The sequence below is a fragment of the Oncorhynchus mykiss genome, chromosome 27 (assembly GCF_013265735.2).
Source record: "Oncorhynchus mykiss isolate Arlee chromosome 27, USDA_OmykA_1.1, whole genome shotgun sequence".
Classification (NCBI taxonomy): domain Eukaryota; kingdom Metazoa; phylum Chordata; class Actinopteri; order Salmoniformes; family Salmonidae; genus Oncorhynchus; species Oncorhynchus mykiss.
In genome coordinates, this window is record NC_048591.1 from 36,836,884 (window position 1) to 36,857,825 (window position 20,942).

The following is a 20,942-nucleotide window of genomic DNA, read 5'->3' on the forward strand; positions in this document are numbered from 1 at the left end:
CTCTCTGTGTGTGTTGCCTCGTGACTGTAATAGCGGGAGTTCTGATTCACAGAGACCGAGAAGCAAAGGTCAACAAATCAGCACTGTTCTCTCTCTCTCTATGCCTCCCCCCCCCACCCCACACACGGTCATGTGTTAACTTCTCCTCTCTCTTTCTCCCTGTAGTTTATTTCCTATTATGACTCGCTGGTCTTGGAGATTAGGCTGTTCCTGTTGTGTTCTGGGTAGTTTATCCTGTGTCGTGGTTGAAATGTTTGGCTGCGTTTCACACTCAAAGTTGACAGCCCTCAACCCTAAACCCTCAGCCCTTGAATGACGCTTTACATTGTCACATCCGAGTGTACCTTAAATGTTCCTTGCCCAAGCGAGTGAGAGTGATGATTGGAGAGGCAACGTACTTGGTGGAAATCTTCAAGTTGAGCTTAAAAACAACTAACCTAAAGCTGTTAATGTACCTAGCAAGCTAACGTATCTAGCCAGCACTCCTGGCAGGTAGCTAGCTACGGTATTAATGTACCTAGCAAGCTAACGTATCTAGCCAGCACTCCTGTCAGGTAGCTAGCTACAGTTACCCATAGCTGGCTAGCAAGCTAACGTATCTAGCCAGCACTCCTGTCAGGTAGCTAGCTACAGTTACCCATAGCTGGCTAGCAAGCTAACGTATCTAGCCAGCACTCCTGTCAGGTAGCTAGCTACAGTTACCCATAGCTGGCTAGCAAGTTTTATAGTTTGGTCATTTATTCCAATAAATTTCAGAATTCCAAAAATCTTTTATATTTTATAGGCTCCTCAGTACGAGACTAAGCCAATTTTCCAACACTAAAATCAATGTGTGTGTGCAGGGTGTTAGCTGCAGCTTCATACTTTTTTCTGACATGCAGAAAATGCAGCCTTGTTGATTAAATTTGACACACCAGAGTTTGACATGTGAATACAATTTGCATTGAATTGTGGGTCATATCAACCCCGTAAGTGACCAAAGTTCTTCACTCCCTCGAGCTAAATCTAGGGCCGAGGGGGCAACATTTGTAAATTGGACCTCCACTTAAGATGGCAATCAAACTGCATCCGGTTTCGACTGGGATTATCCAGAGGGAAAGTAACAGCTGAGGGGGTAAAAATAACGTATTTGGACTGCAGTCTTACACCATGCCCAAACCCGACACGCGTGCAAATTTATTTTGTCCTCCCACACCAAACGCCATCACCACACCAGGTTGAAACATCAAAACAAACTCTGAACCAATTATATTAATTTGGGGACAGGTCGAAAAACATTAAACATTTATGGCATTTTAGCTAGTTAGTTTGCAGTTGTTAGCTAATTTGTCCTTTTTAGCTAGCTTGCTGTTGCTAGCTAATTTGTCCTGGGATATAAACATTGAGTTGTTATTATACCTGAAACGCACAAGGTCCTCTACACCAACAATTAATCCACACATAAAATGGTCAACCAAATAATTTCTAGTCATCGCTCCTCCTTCGTCCTTTTCTTCTTTGGACTTTATACGGCGATTAGCATCTAACTTTCATAATAAGGTGTATTACCACAACCGACCGACCTCCGTTCAGCTTTCAATCACCGACATGGGTATAACCAATGAGGAGATGGGAGAGGCAGGACTTGCACCGCGTTCAGCGTCACAAATAGAACTGACTTCTATTTTAGCGCTTGGCAACGCAGATGCTCGTTGGCGCACGTGAGCAGTGTGGTCAGCATGTTTTTTCTCTTCCGTCTGCTGACTCTCTTCCTAATCCCTTCTTTGCTCTGATTGGCTGCTACTCTGACCTCTGAACTCTGACAGTTTTGGTTGGTCAGTAAGAGAAGGGGGAGAATTGAAACACTGTGAACCATGTCAGGAGTATGTGTTGTGGAGTGGATATTAGTGTGTGTCTGAGTTTTAATCTGTGTGTGTTTTAGGTCTGACGTCTGAGGGTATCTACCGTAAGAGCGGTGTGAACAGTCGCGTGGCGGCGCTGTGCGAGGCGTTTCGGCGTGATGCCCGTAATGTGCGTCTGAAGGAGGAGGAGCACCAGGTGGACGACGTGTCTAACACACTGAAACGCTTCTTCAGAGAGTCTGGAGAGGGCCTGTTCACCATACAGGCTGCTAGCACATGGCTCAGCACACCTGGTGAGACCCGCACGCTAACACCCTGCACGCTAACACCCTGCACGCTAACACCCTGCACGCTAACACCCTGCACGCTAACACCCTGCACGCTAACACCCTGCACGCTAACACCCTGCACGCTAACACCCTGCACGCTAACACCCTGTATCCTACACCCTGTATCCTACACCCTAACCCCTACACCCTAACCCCTACACCCTGTATCCTGCACCCTAACCCCTACACCCTAACCTCTACACCCTGTATCCTATACACTAATCCCTACACCCTATATCCTAACCCCAACACCCGGTATCCTACACCCTAACCCCAACACCCGGTATCCTACACCCTAACCCCAACACCCGGTATCCTACACCCTAACCCCAACACCCGGTATCCTACACCCTAACCCCAACACCCGGTATCCTACACCCTAACCCCTACACCTGGTATCCTACACCCTAACCCCTACACCCTGTATCCTAACCCTTACACCCTGTATCCTACACCCTAACCCCTACACCGTGTATCTTACACCCTAACCCCAACACCCTGTATCCTACACCCTACACCCTAACCCAAACACCCTGTATCCTACACCCTAACTCAAACACTGTGTGTGTGTTGTTTGTCAGTGATCCCAGAGGAGAGCAAGAAGATCTCTCAGTACCAGCTGCTGCTGAGCCGCCTGCCCAGAGTCAACAAGGCCACGCTACGAGCCCTGGTCAACCACCTCTACTGGTGAGACACATATAAACACACACACACACACCCCTCCGCTCAGAGTGTAATGGTGTGTGTGTTGTCCACAGTGTGCAGCGGTTTGCAGAGCTGAACCAGATGAATCTCCATAACCTGGCTATAGTATTTGGCCCAACACTGTTCCAGACCGACGGGAAGGACTACACAGCTGGACGCGTCGTAGAGGAACTCATAGAGCACTACACGGACGTCTTTGAGGTCAGAGATGCTATTAACTCTAACCCCTGACCCATAACCTCGTAGAGGCAGCAGGTAGCCTAGCGGTTAAGAGCATCTCAGCGCTAGAGGCGTCATTACAGACCCTGGTTCAATCTCGGGGTGTATCACAGCCGGGCGGCGCACAATTGGCCCAGCGTTCGTCTGGGTTAGGGGAGGGGTTGGCCGGATTAGGCAGTCATTGTAAAATAAGAATTAGTTCTTAACTGACTTGCCTAGTTAAATAAAATAAATAAATAAAAACTGAAAGATGTGCCCTTGAGCAAGTTACTTAACCATAATTGCTCCTGTAAGTCACTTGGTAGGGGGATGGTTTGGTAGGGGGATGGTTTGGTAGTGGGATGGTTTGGTAGTGGGATGGTTTGGTATGGTTTGGTAGTGGTTTGGTAGTGGTATGTAATGGTATGGTTTGGTAGTGGTTTGGTTTGGTAGTGGTATGTAATGGTTTGGTAGTGGTATGTAATGGTTTGGTAGTGGTAGTGTTTTGGTAGCGGGATGGTTTGGTAGCGGTAGTGGTTTGGTAGCGGTAGTGGTTTGGTAGCGGTAGTGGTTTGGTAGCGGTAGTGGTTTGGTAGTGGTATGTAGGTGTCTGGTCTGGTAGTGGTAGTAGTTTGGTAGGGGGATGGTTTGGTAGAGGGATGGTTTGGTAGAGGGATGGTTTGGTAGTGGGATGGTTTGGTAGTGGGATGGTTTGGTAGTGGTATGTAGTGGTCTGGTAGTGGTAGTAGTTTGGTAGAGGGAGATGGTTTGGTAGTGGGATGGTTTGGTAGTGGGATGGTTTGGTTTGGTAGTGGGATGGTTTGGTTTGGTAGGGGGATGCTTTGGTAGTGGGATGCTTTGGTAGAGGGATGGTTTGGTAGTGGTATGTAGTGGTCTGGTCTGGTAGTGGTAGTAGTTTGGTAGGGGGATGGTTTGGTAGTGGGATGGTTTGGTAGTGTTATGTAGTTGTCTGGTCTGGTAGTGGTAGTAGTTTGGTAGGGGGATGGTTTGGTAGAGGGATGGTTTGGTAGAGGGATGGTTTGGTAGAGGGATGGTTTGGTAGAGGGATGGTTTGGTAGAGGGATGGTTTGGTAGAGGGATGGTTTGGTAGAGGGATGGTTTGGTAGTGGTCTGGTTTGGTAGTGGTCTGGTTTGGTAGAGGGATGGTTTGGTAGTGGTATGTAGTGGTCTGGTAGTGGTAGTAGTTTGGTAGGGGGATGGTTTGGTAGAGGGATGGTTTGGTAGTGGGATGGTTTGGTTTGGTAGTGGGATGCTTTGGTAGTGGGATGCTTTGGTAGTGGGATGGTTTGGTAGTGGTATGTAGTTGTCTGGTCTGGTAGTGGTAGTAGTTTGGTAGGGGGATGGTTTGGTAGTGGGATGGTTTGGTAGTGTTATGTAGTTGTCTTGTCTGGTAGTGGTAGTAGTTTGGTAGGGGGATGGTTTGGTAGGGGGATGGTTTGGTAGGGGGATGGTTTGGTAGGGGGATGGTTTGGTAGGGGGATGGTTTGGTAGAGGGATGGTTTGGTAGAGGGATGGTTTGGTAGAGGGATGGTTTGGTAGAGGGATGGTTTGGTAGAGGGATGGTTTGGTAGAGGGATGGTTTGGTAGAGGGATGGTTTGGTAGAGGGATGGTTTGGTAGAGGGATGGTTTGGTAGAGGGATGGTTTGGTAGAGGGATGGTTTGGTAGAGGGATGGTTTGGTAGAGGGATGGTTTGGTAGAGGGATGGTTTGGTAGAGGGATGGTTTGGTAGAGGGATGGTTTGGTAGAGGGATGGTTTGGTAGAGGGATGGTTTGGTAGAGGGATGGTTTGGTAGAGGGATGGTTAGGTAGAGGGATGGTTTGGTAGAGGGATGGTTTGGTAGAGGGATGGTTTGGTAGAGGGATGGTTTGGTAGAGGGATGGTTTGGTAGAGGGATGGTTTGGTAGAGGGATGGTTTGGTAGAGGGATGGTTTGGTAGAGGGATGGTTTGGTAGAGGGATGGTTTGGTAGAGGGATGGTTTGGTAGAGGGATGGTTTGGTAGAGGGATGGTTTGGTAGAGGGATGGTTCGGTAGTGGTATGTAGTGGTCTGGTCTGGTAGTGGTAGTAGTTTGGTAGGGGGATGGTTTGGTAGAGGGATGGTTTGGTAGAGGGGTGGTTTGGTAGCGGTTGTGGTTTGGTAGCGGTTGTGGTTTGGTAGCGGTTGTGGTTTGGTAGCGGTTGTGGTTTGGTAGTGGGATGGTTTGGTAGTGGGATGGTTTGGTAGTGGTTTGGGATGATAATGGTATGTTTTGGTAGTGGGATGGTATGGTAGTGGGATGGTTTGGTAGTTTTATGGTTTGGTAAGGGGATGGTTTGGTGTGGTAGTGGTTTGATAGTGGTCGTGGGATGGTTTGGTAGTGGTTTGGTAGTGGAATGGTATGGTAGTGGTGTGATTTGGTAGTGGTATGGTGTGGTAGGGGGATGGTTTGGTAGTGGTATGGTTTGGTAGTGGTTTGATCGTGGTTTGGTAGGGGGATGGTTTGGTAGGGGTAAGGTTTGGTAGGGGTAAGGTTTGGTAGGGGTATGGTTTGGTAGTGGGAGGGTTTGGTAGTGGGAGGGTTTGGTAGTGGGATGATTTGGTAGTGGTTTGGTAGTGGGATGGTTTGGAATGGTTTGGTAGGGGATGGTTTGGTAGTGGTATTGTTTGGTAGTGGTATGGTTTGGTAGGGGTGTGGTTAGTGGTATGGTTTGGTAGTGGTGTGCTAGTGCTTTGGTTTGGTAGGGGGATGGCTGCAGTGTGTGGTAGGGGGATGACTACAGTGTGGTAGGGGGGTGGCTGCAGTGTTTGGTAGGGGGTGGCTGCAGTGTTTGGTAGGGGGGTGGCTGCAGTGTTTGGTAGGGGGTGGCTGCAGTGTTTGGTAGGGGGATGGCTGCAGTGTTTGGTAGGGGGATGGCTGCAGTGTTTGGTAGGGGGGTGGCTGCAGTGTTTGGTAGGGGGATGGCTGCAGTGTTTGGTAGGGGGATGACTACAGTGTGGTAGGGGGGTGGCTGCAGTGTGTGGTAGGGGGGTGGCTGCAGTGTTTGGTAGGGGGGTGGCTGCAGTGTTTGGCAGGGGGGTGGCTGCAGTGTTTGGTAGGGGGGTGGCTGCAGTGTTTGGTAGGGGGTGGCTGCAGTGTTTGGTAGGGGGGTGGCTGCAGTGTTTGGTAGGGGGTGGCTGCAGTGTTTGGTAGGGAGGGGGTGGCTGCAGTGTTTGGTAGGGGGTGGCTGCAGTGTTTGGTAGGGAGGGGGTGGCTGCAGTGTTTGGTAGGGGGATGGCTGCAGTGTTTGGTAGGGGGGTGGCTGCAGTGTTTGGTAGGGGGGTGGCTGCAGTGTTTGGTAGGGGGATGGCTGCAGTGTTTGGTAGGGGGGAGGCTGCAGTGTTTGGTAGGGGGGTGGCTGCAGTGTTTGGTAGGGGGGTGGCTGCAGTGTTTGGTAGGGAGGTGGCTGCAGTGTTTGGTAGGGGGGTGGCTGCAGTGTGAGCTGGTCAGTGGTGTTTCAACCACGGAGTGAGTAGTTATACCGGTTATACAGTTATGTTGCTGTGTGGTTGACCGTGTGTGGTTGTGTTGCGGTCCAGGTGGATGAGCAGCAGCTGAAAAGGCAGCTGGATGAGATCACGGTCATCATTAAAGTTAGAGAGAAGTTGAACCTCAACTCCAGCGTTCCTGTGAGTAATACAGTACATTCACACACATCTCAACTCCAGCGTTCCTGTGAGTAATACAGTACACTCACACACATCTCAACTCCAGCATTCCTGTGAGTAATACAGTACACTCACACACATCTCAACTCCAGCATTCCTGTGAGTAATACAGTACACTCACACACATCTCAACTCCAGCATTCCTGTGAGTAATACAGTACACTCACACACATCTCAACTCCAGCATTCCTGTGAGTAATACAGTACACTCACACACACATCTCAACTCCAGCGTTCCTGTGAGTAATACAGTACACTCACACACATCTCAACTCCAGCATTCCTGTGAGTAATACAGTACATTCACACACACATCTCAACTCCAGCGTTCCTGTGAGTAATACAGTACACTCACACACATCTCAACTCCAGCGTTCCTGTGAGTAATACAGTACACTCACACACATCTCAACTCCAGCGTTCCTGTGAGTAATACAGTACACTCACACACACATCTCAACTCCAGCATTCCTGTGAGTAATACAGTACATTCACACACACATCTCAACTCCAGCATTCCTGTGAGTAATACAGTACACTCACACACACATCTCAACTCCAGCATTCCTGTGAGTAATACAGTACATTCACACACACATCTCAACTCCAGCGTTCCTGTGAGTAATACAGTACATTCACACACACATCTCAACTCCAGCGTTCCTGTGAGTAATACAGTACACTCACACACACATCTCAACTCCAGCGTTCCTGTGAGTAATACAGTACACTCACACACACATCTCAACTCCAGCGTTCCTGTGAGTAATACAGTACACTCACACACATCTCAACTCCAGCATTCCTGTGAGTAATACAGTACATTCACACACACATCTCAACTCCAGCGTTCCTGTGAGTAATACAGTACATTCACACACACACATCTCAACTCCAGCATTCCTGTGAGTAATACAGTACACTCACACACACATCTCAACTCCAGCATTCCTGTGAGTAATACAGTACACTCACACACATCTCAACTCCAGCATTCCTGTGAGTAATACAGTACACTCACACACATCTCAACTCCAGCATTCCTGTGAGTAATACAGTACACTCACACACATCTCAACTCCAGCGTTCCTGTGAGTAATACAGTACATTCACACACACATCTCAACTCCAGCGTTCCTGTGAGTAATACAGTACACTCACACACACATCTCAACTCCAGCGTTCCTGTGAGTAATACAGTACACTCACACACACATCTCAACTCCAGCGTTCCTGTGAGTAATACAGTACATTCACACACACATCTCAACTCCAGCATTCCTGTGAGTAATACAGTACATTCACACACACATCTCAACTCCAGCATTCCTGTGAGTAATACAGTACATTCACACACACATCTCAACTCCAGCGTTCCTGTGAGTAATACAGTACATTCACACACACATCTCAACTCCAGCATTCCTGTGAGTAATACAGTACATTCACACACACATCTCAACTCCAGCGTTCCTGTGAGTAATACAGTACACTCACACACACATCTCAACTCCAGCGTTCCTGTGAGTAATACAGTACACTCACACACACACATCTCAACTCCAGCGTTCCTGTGAGTAATACAGTACATTCACACACACATCTCAACTCCAGCATTCCTGTGAGTAATACAGTACATTCACACACATCTCAACTCCAGCGTTCCTGTGAGTAATACAGTACATTCACACACATCTCAGCTCCAAGGTTTCTGTGAGTCACACAAACTTCTCATGTGTTTGCAGTGTTCTGCTGTAACCCAATGTGCTTTAACGCGTGTGTGTGTTGTGCAGGCGTCGGGGTCAGCAGGTGACTTCATCTGTACAGTGTACCTAGAGGAGAAGAAGGAGACGGCAGAGCAGCATGTCAAGGTGACCTCTCACCTCTGACCTTAACTAACCCTTCAGACCTCACCTTTATCACGATAGGGAAATAGAGTAAGAAGAGTTCCAGAATGTCACTCTCTCCACTGCTCTCCCCTCTAGATCCCTGGTTCTATGACGGCAGCAGAGCTGACCTGTGAGATTCTGGACCGGCGGAAGATCCAGGTCAGAGAGAAAGACTACTGGAGCTGCTGGGAGGTCAGCCAGAAGGAGGAGACCGGTGAGTGGAGAGAGAGATGAGAGGTCAGTCAGAAGGAGGAGACTGGTGAGTGGACAGAGAGATGGGAGGTCAGTCAGAAGGAGGAGACCGGTGAGTGGAGAGAGAGATGAGAGGTCAGTCAGAAGGAGGAGACCGGTGAGTGGACAGAGAGATGGGAGGTCAGCCAGAAGGAGGAGACTGGTGAGTGGAGAGAGAGATGAGAGGTCAGTCAGAAGGAGGAGACCGGTGAGTGGACAGAGAGATGGGAGGTCAGCCAGAAGGAGGAGACTGGTGAGTGGAGAGAGAGATGAGAGGTCAGTCAGAAGGAGGAGACCGGTGAGTGGACAGAGAGATGGGAGGTCAGTCAGAAGGAGGAGACCGGTGAGTGGACAGAGCGATGAGAGGTCAGCCAGAAGGAGGAGACCGGTGAGTGGAGAGAGAGATGAGAGGTGAGCCAGAAGGAGGAGACCGGTGAGTGGACAGAGAGATGGGAGGTTAGTCAAAAGGAGCAGACTGGTGAATGGACATAGAGATGGGAGGTCAGTCAGAAGGATGTGACCGGCGAGTGGACAGAGAGATGGGAGGTCAGTCAGAAGGAGGAGACCGGTGAGTGGAGAGGGGAAAGAGGTATGGGATGGAGAGGAAGGGGACAGAGTTATGGGATGGAGAGGAGGGGGACAGAGGTATGGGATGGAGAGGAAGGGGACAGAGGTATGGGATGGAGAGGAAGGGGACAGAGGTATGGGATGGAGAGGTGGGGACAGAGGTATGGGATGGAGAGGAAGGGGACAGAGGTATGGGATGGAGAGGAAGGGGACAGAGGTATGGGATGGAGAGGAATGGGACAGAGGTATGGGATGGAGAGGAATGGGACAGAGGTATGGGATGGAGAGGAAGGGGACAGAGGTATGGGGTGGAGAGGAAGGGGACAGAGGTATGGGGTGGAGAGGAAGGGGACAGAGGTATGGGGTGAAGAGGAAGGGAACAGAGGTATGGGGTGAAGAGGAAGGGAACAGAGGTATGGGGTGGAGAGGAAGGGGACAGAGGTATGGGGTGGAGAGGAAGGGGACAGAGGTATGGGGTGGAGAGGAAGGGGACAGAGGTATGGGGTGGAGAGGAAGGGGACAGATGGTATGGGGGGTAGAGGAAGTGGACAGAGGTATGGGATGGAGAGGAAGGGGACAGAGGTATGGGTTGGAGAGGTGGGGACAGAGGTATGGGATGGAGAGGTGGGGACAGAGGTATGGGATGGAAGTGCTAGGGAGAAGTGATGCTGCTGTTGAAGCTCTGTTCTGTTTGTCTCTCCTCTCTCTCCTCACTCTCCTCTCTCCCCTCTCTCTCTCACTCACTCAGAGCGTCCGTTGCATCATCTGGAGCGTGTGTTACCCATCCTACACTCTCTGGGTACCGACTCCCACCTGCTGGTCAAAAAGAACCTGGCCATGGAGGCCATACTGGTCTACCTGGGTACACACACACTAACACACACACATACATGTGGTTACCGGGTTAAAATGGAAACAACTCAAAGATGAACAGTTTAGGCATTAGTTCTGAGTGGTTAAGGTTGGGGTTAAGGCTTGCTAGAGCAGTGCTATAGGTGCAGTGTTCTGAGTGGTTAAGGTTGGGGTTATGGCTTGCTAGAGCAGTGCTGTAGGTGCAGTGTTCTGAGTGGTTAAGGTTGGGGTTATGACTTGCTAGAGCAGTGCTGTAGGTGCAGTGTTCTGAGTGGTTAAGGTTGGGGTTAAGGCTTGCTAGAGCAGTGCTGTAGGTGCAGTGTTCTGAGTGGTTAAGGTTGGGGTTAAGGCTTGCTAGAGCAGTGCTGTAGGTGCTGTGTTCTGAGTGGTTAAGGTTGGGGTTAAGGCTTGCTAGAGCAGTGCTGTAGGTGCAGTGTTCTGAGTGGTTAAGGTTGGGGTTATGGCTTGCTAGAGCAGTGCTGTAGGTGCAGTGTTCTGAGTGGTTAAGGTTGGGGTTAAGACTTGCTAGAGCAGTGCTGTAGGTGCAGTGTTCTGAGTGGTTAAGGTTGGGGTTAAGACTTGCTAGAGCAGTGCTGTAGGTGCTGTGTTCTGAGTGGTTAAGGTTGGGGTTAAGACTTGCTAGAGCAGTGCTGTAGGTGCAGTGTTCTGAGTGGTTAAGGTTGGGGTTAAGGCTTGCTAGAGCAGTGCTGTAGGTGCTGTGTTCTGAGTGGTTAAGGTTGGGGTTAAGACTTGCTAGAGCAGTGCTGTAGGTGCAGTGTTCTGAGTGGTTAAGGTTGGGTTTAAGGCTTGCTAGAGCAGTGCTGTAGGTGCAGTGTTCTGAGTGGTTAAGGTTGGGTTTAAGGCTTGCTAGAGCAGTGCTGTAGGTGCAGTGTTCTGAGTGGTTAAGGTTGGGGTTAAGGCTTGCTAGAGCAGTGCTGTAGGTGCAGTGTTCTGAGTGGTTAAGGTTGGGGTTAAGACTTGCTAGAGCAGTGCTGTAGGTGCTGTGTTCTGAGTGGTTAAGGTTGGGGTTAAGGCTTGCTAGAGCAGTGCTGTAGGTGCAGTGTTCTGAGTGGTTAAGGTTGGGGTTAAGGCTTGCTAGAGCAGTGCTATAGGTGCTGTGTTCTGAGTGGTTAAGGTTGGGGTTAAGGCTTGCTAGAGCAGTGCTATAGGTGCAGTGTTCTGAGTGGTTAAGGTTGGGGTTAAGACTTGCTAGAGCAGTGCTGTAGGTGCAGTGTTCTGAGTGGTTAAGGTTGGGGTTATGACTTGCTAGAGCAGTGCTGTAGGTCCAGTGTTCTGAGCAGCACCAGTTCACTCCCATTTCTGGGTGAATGTTGTATTTTATTTTATTGTGAGCATATATTTACGTTCTCAGGACCTTTTCAAACGTCTGGAATCTAAGTTTGTTTCTAGTGATCAGGCTGCTAACACACAATTGAATTGACTTCTCAGCTCTACTATTACCCCTATACTGTTTCTGATTTGGTACGATCCGTCCCCCCATAGCCAGTAAAGTGGATGTGTCCAAGCACGGGATGGTGAAGTTCCGGGAGGAGAGGAGCATTCTGGGATTGGGACTGAACACCGGCAGCTTCCACGACCGCTACTTCATCCTAAACACTGTCTCCCTCAGGATGTACAAGGAAGTGCGGGTAAGACACACACACACACACACCCACACCCACACCCACACCCACACCCACACCCACACCCACCCACACACACACACACACACACACACACACAGCTAATCTGTCTGTTTTGTTTCCCTGTAGAGTAATCGTTCAGAGAGGGAATGGCAGGTGAAGAATCTGAGGGTCTATCTAGGCATCAAGAAGAAACTACGACCACCCACCTGGTCAGAACACCTCTCTGTCCTCTCCTCCTGCCTGATCAGAACACCTCTCTGTTCTCTCCTCCTGCCTGATCAGAACACCTCTCTGTCCTCTCCTCCTGCCTGGTCAGAACATCTCTCTGTCCTGTCCTCCTGCCTGGTCAGAACATCTCTCTGTCCTGTCCTCCTGCCTGATCAGAACACCTCTCTGTTCTCTCCTCCTGCCTGGTCAGAACATCTCTCTGTCCTGTCCTCCTGCCTGATCAGAACACCTCTCTGTCCTGTCCTCCTGCCTGATCAGAACACCTCTCTGTCCTGTCCTCCTGCCTGATCAGAACACCTCTCTGTCCTGTCCTCCTGCCTGATCAGAACACCTCTCTGTCCTGTCCTCCTGCCTGATCAGAACACCTCTCTGTCCTGTCCTCCTGCCTGATCAGAACACCTCTCTGTCCTCTCCTCCTGCCTGGTCAGAACACCTCTCTGTCCTGTCCTCCTGCCCGGTCAGAACACCTCTCTGTCCTCTCCTCCTGCCTGATCAGAACACCTCTCTGTTCTCTCCTCCTGCCTGATCAGAACACCTCTCTGTTCTCTCCTCCTGCCTGATCAGAACACCTCTCTGTTCTCTCCTCCTGCCTGATCAGAACACCTCTCTGTTCTCTCCTCCTGCCTGATCAGAACACCTCTCTGTCCTCTCCTCCTGCCTGATTAGAACACCTCTCTGTCCTGTCCTCCTGCCTGATCAGAACACCTCTCTGTCCTCTCCTCCTGCCTGATCAGAACACCTCTCTGTCCTCTCCTCCTGCCTGATCAGAACACCTCTCTGTTCTCTCCTCCTGCCTGATCAGAACACCTCTCTGTTCTCTCCTCCTGCCTGATCAGAACACCTCTCTGTCCTCTCCTCCTGCCTGGTCTCTCTCTCTATGTAGTTGGGGTCTGACTGTGATGTTTCCTATCTCTCTCTCTATGTAGTTGGGGTCTGACTGTGATGTTTCCTATCTCTCTCTCTATGTAGTTGGGGTCTGACTGTGATGTTTCCTATCTCTCTCTCTATGTAGTTGGGGTCTGACTGTGATGTTTCCTATCTCTCTCTATGTAGCTGGGGTCTGACTGTGATCTATAAAAGTGAAAAACAGGAGAAGCCAGAGAAGCAGCAATGGTGAGTCCCTGAATGTGTGTCCTCTGTCTGTGTATGCTATGCAGTATGTCCAGAATATCTGGAGGCCTACTGAGCTACACACACCAGGGAATAGGGGTCTGCAATGGGAGATCTTTTACAGACGAGAAGAACTCGAAATCCACTTTTTATTCTGGCTTTGACTATAATCCTGTAAAAACACATCTTACATCCTTACCATATCCCATGTCTATCTTATGTTTCCTACTCATCTTAGCTTGTCCCCAAATAAAATGTAACAGTTGTTTCTGTTCTGCTGCTAACTGTATTGAAACCCCCAAAATAAAAAACAGTGTTCTGGAAAATCTCCTCGACAGCTGTAAACAAAGACTCCAGTATTTCAAAAAGAGGCTTTATCCTCTCACAATCCATAAAACTGCGGAAATCATTTCTCTTATATTACAAAAAGGACATCAATCTCCAACATCTGAATGAATAACAGATACAACACCCTCCATTACATATCACCAGTCCCCTTTAGTAATGGTGGCTTGTACCGTGCTCTCCATGATGGCTTCACCTTGTCATCAACACCCTCCATTACATATCACTAGTCCCCTTTAGTAATGGTGGCTTGTACCGTGCTCTCCATGATGGCTTTACCTTGTCATCAACACCCTCCATTACATATCACCAGTCCCCTTTAGTAATGGTGGCTTGTACCGTGCTCTCCATGATGGCTTCACCTTGTCATCAACACCCTCCATTACATATCACTAGTCCCCTTTAGTAACGGTGGCTTGTACCGTGCTCTCCATGATGGCTTCACCTTGTCATCAACACCCTCCATTACATATCACCAGTCCCCTTTAGTAACGGTGGCTTGTACCGTGCTCTCCATGATGGCTTCACCTTGTCATCAACACCCTCCATTACATATCACCAGTCCCCTTTAGTAACGGTGGCTTGTACCGTGCTCTCCATGATGGCTTCACCTTGTCATCAACACCCTCCATTACATATCACCAGTCCCCTTTAGTAACGGTGGCTTGTACCGTGCTCTCCATGATGGCTTCACCTTGTCATCAACACCCTCCATTACATATAACCAGTCCCCTTTAGTAACGGTGGCTTGTACAGTGTTCTCCATGATGGCTTCACCTTGTCATCAACACCCTCCATTACATATCACCAGTCCCCTGTACAGTGTTCTCCATGCTGGCTTTACCTTGTCATCAACACCCTCCATTACATATCACCAGTCCCCTTTAGTAACGGTGGCTTGTACAATGTTCTCCATGATGGCTTTACCTTGTCATCAACACCCTCCATTACATATCACCAGTCCCCTTTAGTAACGGTGGTTTGTACAGTAATCTCCATGATGGCTTCACCTTGTCATCAACACCCTCCATTACATATCACCAGTCCCCTGTACAGTGTTCTCCATGCTGACTTTACCTTGTCATCAAGGCCCAGTTTTACCCTCCAATAAGTGTCTTTTCTATTTTTAAATGTATCTTTATATAAAACCTTGACACACCCCCTATACAACTCCTTCCCATTCACACATCACATCCAAACCCACCTCTTCCAACCCTCTCAAATCCACTAATAACACCTTTCTGGCCAACTCTGGGATATTGGATGTAATCCCTAGTCTGGGAAATGGGGCGTAATCTCTAGTCTGGGAAATGGGGCGTAATCTCTAGTCTGGGAAATGGGGCGTAATCCCTAGTCTGGGAAATGGGGCGTAATCCCTAGTCTGGGAAATGGGGCGTAATCCCTAGTCTGGGAAATGGGGCGTAATCCCTAGTCTGGGAAATGGGGCGTAATCCCTAGTCTGGGAAATGGGGCGTAATCCCTAGTCTGGGAAATGGGGCGTAATCCCTAGTCTGGGAAATGGGGCGTAATCCCTAGTCTGGGAAATGGGGCGTAATCCCTAGTCTGGGAAATGGGGCGTAATCCCTAGTCTGGGAAATGGGGCATAATCCCTAGTCTGGGAAATGGGGCATCTTCATCTGGTGCCTTTTTCTTGTAACTCTTGAGCATAATCCACTCTTCTCCTGACACAAAACACTTTTTGGAACCCAATGATGTTTATCCCAAAATAAATCTACAATAATTTCCCGTATCTTGGCCAGAAGGCCAGACGGTGGCTCTAAACATGACAACCGATGTCACAGTGCACAATGCAACCACATTGTTAACAATAATAGTGGCCTCCTGAATGACATATGAGCTAACAACCATCAGAATCAGGGAAATGTTTTCCCCTATCTGCCTGCAGAGAACACAGTAGGACTGGTCCGTGTGTATGATTTGCCCCATCACCTCCATCAGCCTGTTGGATAAAGCCTTGGACAGGATCTTCTAATCAGTGCACATTAAGGCCACCGGCCTCTAGTTCTTCACCTCCTTAGGGTCACTCTTTGTTGGCAGTAGGATGAGGACAGCCCTTCTGCAGTTTATTGGTAGTAACCCTCCGGTCAAACTATCGTTAACTACTGCTAGCCAATCCTCTCCCAACAAAAAGACTTCGGGAAAAGTCAAAGTCAACGGGAAGCCCATCAATACCCAGTGCCCTTCCATTTTCCATGCCTTGTAATGCAGTGGAAAGCTCCTGCAAAGACGATGGTTGATCTAGTTCAACCTGAGCTCCTGCAAAGACGATGGTTGCTCTAGTTCAACCTGAGCTCCTGCAAAGACGATGGTTGATCTAGTTCAACCTGAGCTCCTGCAAAGACGATGGTTGGTCTAGTTCAACCTGAGCTTCTGCAAAGACCATGGTTGCTCTAGTTCAACCTGAGCTCCTGCAAAGACGATGGTTGATCTAGTTCAACCTGAGCTTCTGCAAAGACCATGGTTGCTCTAGTTCAACCTGAGCTTCTGCAGCCACCTGTGGGAGCCTATCAAGGAACTGCTGTGTCACTGTTTTATCCCCTGTATACTCACACTTGTAGAGCTCAGCATAGAACACTACTGCCCTCTTTCTAATTCCACTTGGGCTAGTGAGCTCCTGTCCAACAGCTGATTTGAGGCCATTAATAAATCTTCTTTGTCCATTCTTTTTTCTCTAAACCGAAGAAAAATGTGGATGAGGCATTGATTTCAGAGATTCCCTGAAATGTACTTCTCACCAATGTCCCCTGTACTCGGATACCCAGCAGGTCTGCCAATGCCCCCTGTACTCTGATACCCAGAAGGTCTGCCAATGCCCCCTGCACTCTGATACCCAGCAGGTCTGCCAATGCCCCCTGCACTCTGATACCCAGCAGGTCTGCCAATGCCCCCTGTACTCTGATACCCAGCAGGTCTGCCAATGTCCCCTGTACTCTGATACCCAGAAGGTTTGCCAATGTCCCCTGTGCTCTGATACCCAGCAGGTCTGCCAATGTCCCCTGTGCTCTGATACCCAGCAGGTCTGCCAATGTCCCCTGTGCTCTGATACCCAGCAGGTCTGCCAATGTCCCCTGTGCTCTGATACCCAGCAGGTCTGCCAATGTCCCCTGTGCTCTGATACCCAGCAGGTCTGCCAATGTCCCCTGTACTCTGATACCCAGCAGGTCTGCCAATGTCCTCTGTACTCTGATACCCAGCAGGTCTGCCAATGTCCCCTGTACTCTGATACCCAGCCGGTCTGCCAATGTCCCCTGTACTCTGATACCCAGCAGGTCTGCCAATGAGGCTTTTTTTCCTCTTGAGTGCTTGAATATGGCCTTGATCTCCTGTGGTCTCAACCAACATCAACAGTTCCACTATTTCAGACTCTAGAGCGTTCATTGATCTGGTGATGTCTCTGGTGACATTCCTCGTGTATTGATTACAGAATTGATGAATCTGGATGTTCCCTATATCCCACCACTGTTGAAGAGATACAACACTGTCTTCTTCAGACCTCCACCTCTCCCAGAAAAAAATAACTTGTACAAACATACAATCACCGACAAAGACATGAGGGGGAACAGAGGGTTAAATACACAACATGTAGTTGATGGGATTAGAACCAGGTGTGATGGAAGACAAGACAAAACCAATGGAAAATGGAAAGTGGATCAGCAATGGCTAGAAGGTCGGTGACGTCGACCGCCGAAAACCGCTCAATCAAGAAGAGGGGCTGACTTCGGCGGAAGTCGTGACACACTTGGGCCCATGTATATTGTCTCGAGCCTCCATTTTGAAAATAAAGCGTTTTTAAAAAAGTCCTTGAGGCTATATGAGTTTTTTTGTGTTTTCTATCTAAATCACTGACTGTCCAGTTCAAATCCACAGCAAGAAATACATCATTCTCAGTATTACATTTCTCAATGGTATTTGATAACGTCTCTAAAAAAACACCCTCTCAACTGCCATTACTGGGGCATATAGATTTATTAAACCCATAGGGATGTTTTCATATATCGCTCTAACTTTTCCCCTCAACGACCTCTTCAACCTCATATGATTAAGGCAAAAGTCCTTTTGAGAACAAGATGGCCACACCCCCAGTCTGAGTTTTTATGACTACACACAACTGCCCCCCTCCCCCTCCAACTCCACTCCTGTTGCCACACAACTTCATTTTCCATATTACTATGCATTTCTTGTAGAAAACGTATGTCACTTCCCTTTCCCTTTATTAACCCCTTCACTACGCCTCTTTGTTTCCGTCTCTCGCCCCATTTACATTGTAAAGAAGAAATCTTACAACTGCTCAAGGCTGGGAACAAAGCACAGGAAGAGACAGAAAACACGTCTCTTTAGAGTTAAGGCTGCGCCTGAACTCTTTCATTTCCTTTAGAATTGACCTCACTTGTCACTCGTGACCACTTTCTTTAGTCTAGCAATTTCTGGGCTTGTCAAACCTCCACCCGTTATTTTGGACATCAGAAAATTTGCTGATTCAATAAACCATTCACTTTCAGGAAAAACACATGTTACATTATAATCCTGCATATCCTTTTCAATCCCATACCTCCGTTCCATCCCATTTCTCTCGCTATTTTGTTGTGACGCATCCGATTTCTAGCTGTCATCCCCAGAAGAAAACTCCACCCTCTCTACAACCTGTTTGTCCTCAACTGATTTATCAATTTCTACTTCCTGTTTGTCCTCAACTGATTTATCAATCTCTACCTTCCTGTTAGAATTAGAACCTTCATTCCCCCCCTTAAATTCTTCCTCTTCCTCCTCGCTACTTTGCTTAATTTTCCATTACCCTCCCTCTCCTCTTGAACTCCCATTTCATTCTCCAGCATGCCCTCAGCTACCTCAATCGCAGTCTCACCTACCCCCCCCCCCCTTCCTTGCTCTACCACAACTGCCCCCATAGCCATATTGCTCTCCTTTCCTATTTTCCCCACCACATCTGCCCACCTTCTCCTGAACCCGTAGCCTGTTCATCCCTTCTCCTGAACCCTCAGCCTGTTCATCCCTTCTCCTGAACCCGTAGCCTGTTCATCCCTTCTCCTGAACCCGTAGCCTGTTCATCCCTTCTCCTGAACCCGTAGCCTGTTCATCCCTTCTCCTGAACCCTCAGCCTGTTCATCCCTTCTCCTGAACCCGTAGCCTGTTCATCCCTTCTCCTGAACCCGTAGCCTGTTCATCCCTTCTCCTGAACCCGTAGCCTGTTCATCCCTTCTCCTGAACCCGTAGCCTGTTCATCCCTTCTCCTGAACCCGTAGCCTGTTCATCCCTTCTCCTGAACCCGTAGCCTGTTCATCCCTTCTCCTGAACCCGTAGCCTGTTCATCCCTTCTCCTGAACCCGTAGCCTGTTCATCCCTTCTCCTGAACCCGTAGCCTGTTCATCCCTTCTCCTGAACCCGTAGCCTGTTCATCCCTTCTCCTGAACCCGTAGCCTGTTCATCCCTTCTCCTGAACCCGTAGCCTGTTCATCCCTTCTCCTGAACCCGTAGCCTGTTCATCCCTTCTCCTGAACCCGTAGCCTGTTCATCCCTTCTCCTGAACCCTCAGCCTGTTCATCCCTTCTCCTGAACCCGTAGCCTGTTCATCCCTTCTCCTGAACCCGTAGCCTGTTCATCCCTTCTCCTGAACCCTCAGCCTGTTCATCCCTTCTCCTGAACCCTCAGCCTGTTCATCCCTTCTCCTGAACCCGTAGCCTGTTCATCCCTTCTCCTGAACCCGTAGCCTGTTCATCCCTTCTCCTGAACCCTCAGCCTGTTCATCCCTTCTCCTGAACCCTCAGCCTGTTCATCCCTTCTCCTGAACCCGTAGCCTGTTCATCCCTTCTCCTGAACCCTCAGCCTGTTCATCCCTTCTCAGTGGTGCTTTAGCTGCTATCCGGCTCTTTTCTCTGGACAATTACTCACCAAATGCCCCTCTTCCACACCCAAAGCATTTCATTGATTCAGTAGAAGTGTAGAACACATAATCAAACCCATCAATCTTGAAGCTGAACGCTAAATTCAGTTGGTCAGTATCCTTCTTTAAATTCCTGTACACTTGTGTCCTATGAGATACGACATGTTTCAGCAAAGGAGATTTGCATCCAAAAATAACCTTTATTGTATATACAAGATAACTCTCTCTCCAACACTTCATCCCTAACGAATGGAGGTACGTTAGAGGTACGTTAGAGGTACGTTAGGAAGTAGAACTGTCTTTGCCGGACTCATAAGAGGGAATACCGACGTCTGTGTCTCCCTCAACTACCGGATTCACCTTTTCAATGGAATCTAATGACTACAGAGGTACTCATCCTTGAGGCTGATTTTATGCTATCATACCCAATGATAGCACCCACTGCTAAACTACATTCTTCCACCCAACAACCTGTCGCAGCGGGACTCTTCACCCCAAGCCGACTAGGTTTTTCAAAGAGAGAGAGAGCTCTCCCTCTTCTCTAATAAATAAGCATAAATATGGGTTGTATTTAGATGGTGTTTGTTCTTCACTGGTTGTCCTTTTCTTGTGGCAACAGGTCACAAATCTTGCTGCTGTTATGACACACTGTGGAATTTCACCCAGTAGATTTGGGAGTTAATCAAAATTGGGTTTGTTTTTTAAAATCTTTGTTGATCTGTGTAATCTGAGGGAAATATGTGTGTCTAATATGGTCATACATTGGACAGGAGGTTAGGAATTGCAGCTCAGTTCCCACCTCATTTTGTGGGCAGTGATCACCTAGCCTGTCTTCTGTTGAGAGCCATGTCTGCCTACGGCAGCCTTTCTCAATAGCAAGGCTATACTCACTGAGTCTGTATATAGTCAAAGCTTTCCTTAAGTTTGGGTCAGTCACAGTGGTCAGGTATTCTGCCTCTGTGTACTCTCTGTTTAGGGCCAAATAGCATTCTAGTTTCCTCTGTTTTCTTGTTAATTATTTCCAATGCATCAAGTAAGTATCTTTCTGTTTTCTCATGATTTGGTTGGGTCTAATTGTGTTGCTGTCCTGGGGCTCTGTGGGGTCTGTTTGTGTTTGTGAACGGAGACTCTGGACTCTTCTTCAGGTTAATCTCTCTACTCTCTCTCTCTCCCTCCCTCCTCTCCCCTCTCTCTCTTTCCATCCTCCCTGTAGGTATCTGTGTTGTGACACTCAGACAGAGATGAGGGAGTGGTTCTCCACCTTCCTCACTGTCCAGGTGAGAGGACACATACTACTTACTGTCTGTCACACTGGTTATTATGATTCCCTGTTCTGATTCACCCCCTCTCTCTCCCGCCTCTCTCTATCCCTCTCC

At 48.7% G+C, this 20,942-nt stretch overlaps 1 protein-coding gene and 1 long non-coding RNA gene across 6 annotated transcripts in view; one reads left to right on the forward strand and one right to left on the reverse strand.

The window, feature by feature from the left end:
- Window positions 1-20,942, forward strand: part of LOC110507948 (arf-GAP with Rho-GAP domain, ANK repeat and PH domain-containing protein 1) — a 156,042-nt gene that overhangs the window by 128,958 nt on the left and 6,142 nt on the right. For 4 of the 5 annotated variants that reach the window (XM_036965235.1, XM_036965234.1, XM_036965236.1 and 1 more), the window contains 11 exons: window positions 1,922-2,134; window positions 2,752-2,857; window positions 2,929-3,076; window positions 6,653-6,742; window positions 8,575-8,652; window positions 8,767-8,884; window positions 10,217-10,330; window positions 11,824-11,969; window positions 12,093-12,175; window positions 13,248-13,307; window positions 20,780-20,843. In XM_036965235.1, coding sequence (XP_036821130.1) covers window positions 1,922-2,134; window positions 2,752-2,857; window positions 2,929-3,076; window positions 6,653-6,742; window positions 8,575-8,652; window positions 8,767-8,884; window positions 10,217-10,330; window positions 11,824-11,969; window positions 12,093-12,175; window positions 13,248-13,307; window positions 20,780-20,843 — 1,220 coding nt within the window. Of the gene's footprint in view, window positions 1-1,921; window positions 2,135-2,751; window positions 2,858-2,928; window positions 3,077-6,652; window positions 6,743-8,574; window positions 8,653-8,766; window positions 8,885-10,216; window positions 10,331-11,823; window positions 11,970-12,092; window positions 12,176-13,077; window positions 13,136-13,247; window positions 13,308-20,779; window positions 20,844-20,942 lie in introns of those variants that run through there. The other variant, XM_036965237.1, reaches the window with a different exon arrangement.
- LOC118944723 lies at window positions 14,012-14,737 on the reverse strand. The gene is made up of 2 exons (XR_005040016.1): window positions 14,660-14,737; window positions 14,012-14,493 (listed from the first exon to the last, which is right to left on the reverse strand). It is a non-coding gene; the product is annotated as an uncharacterized LOC118944723 (long non-coding RNA).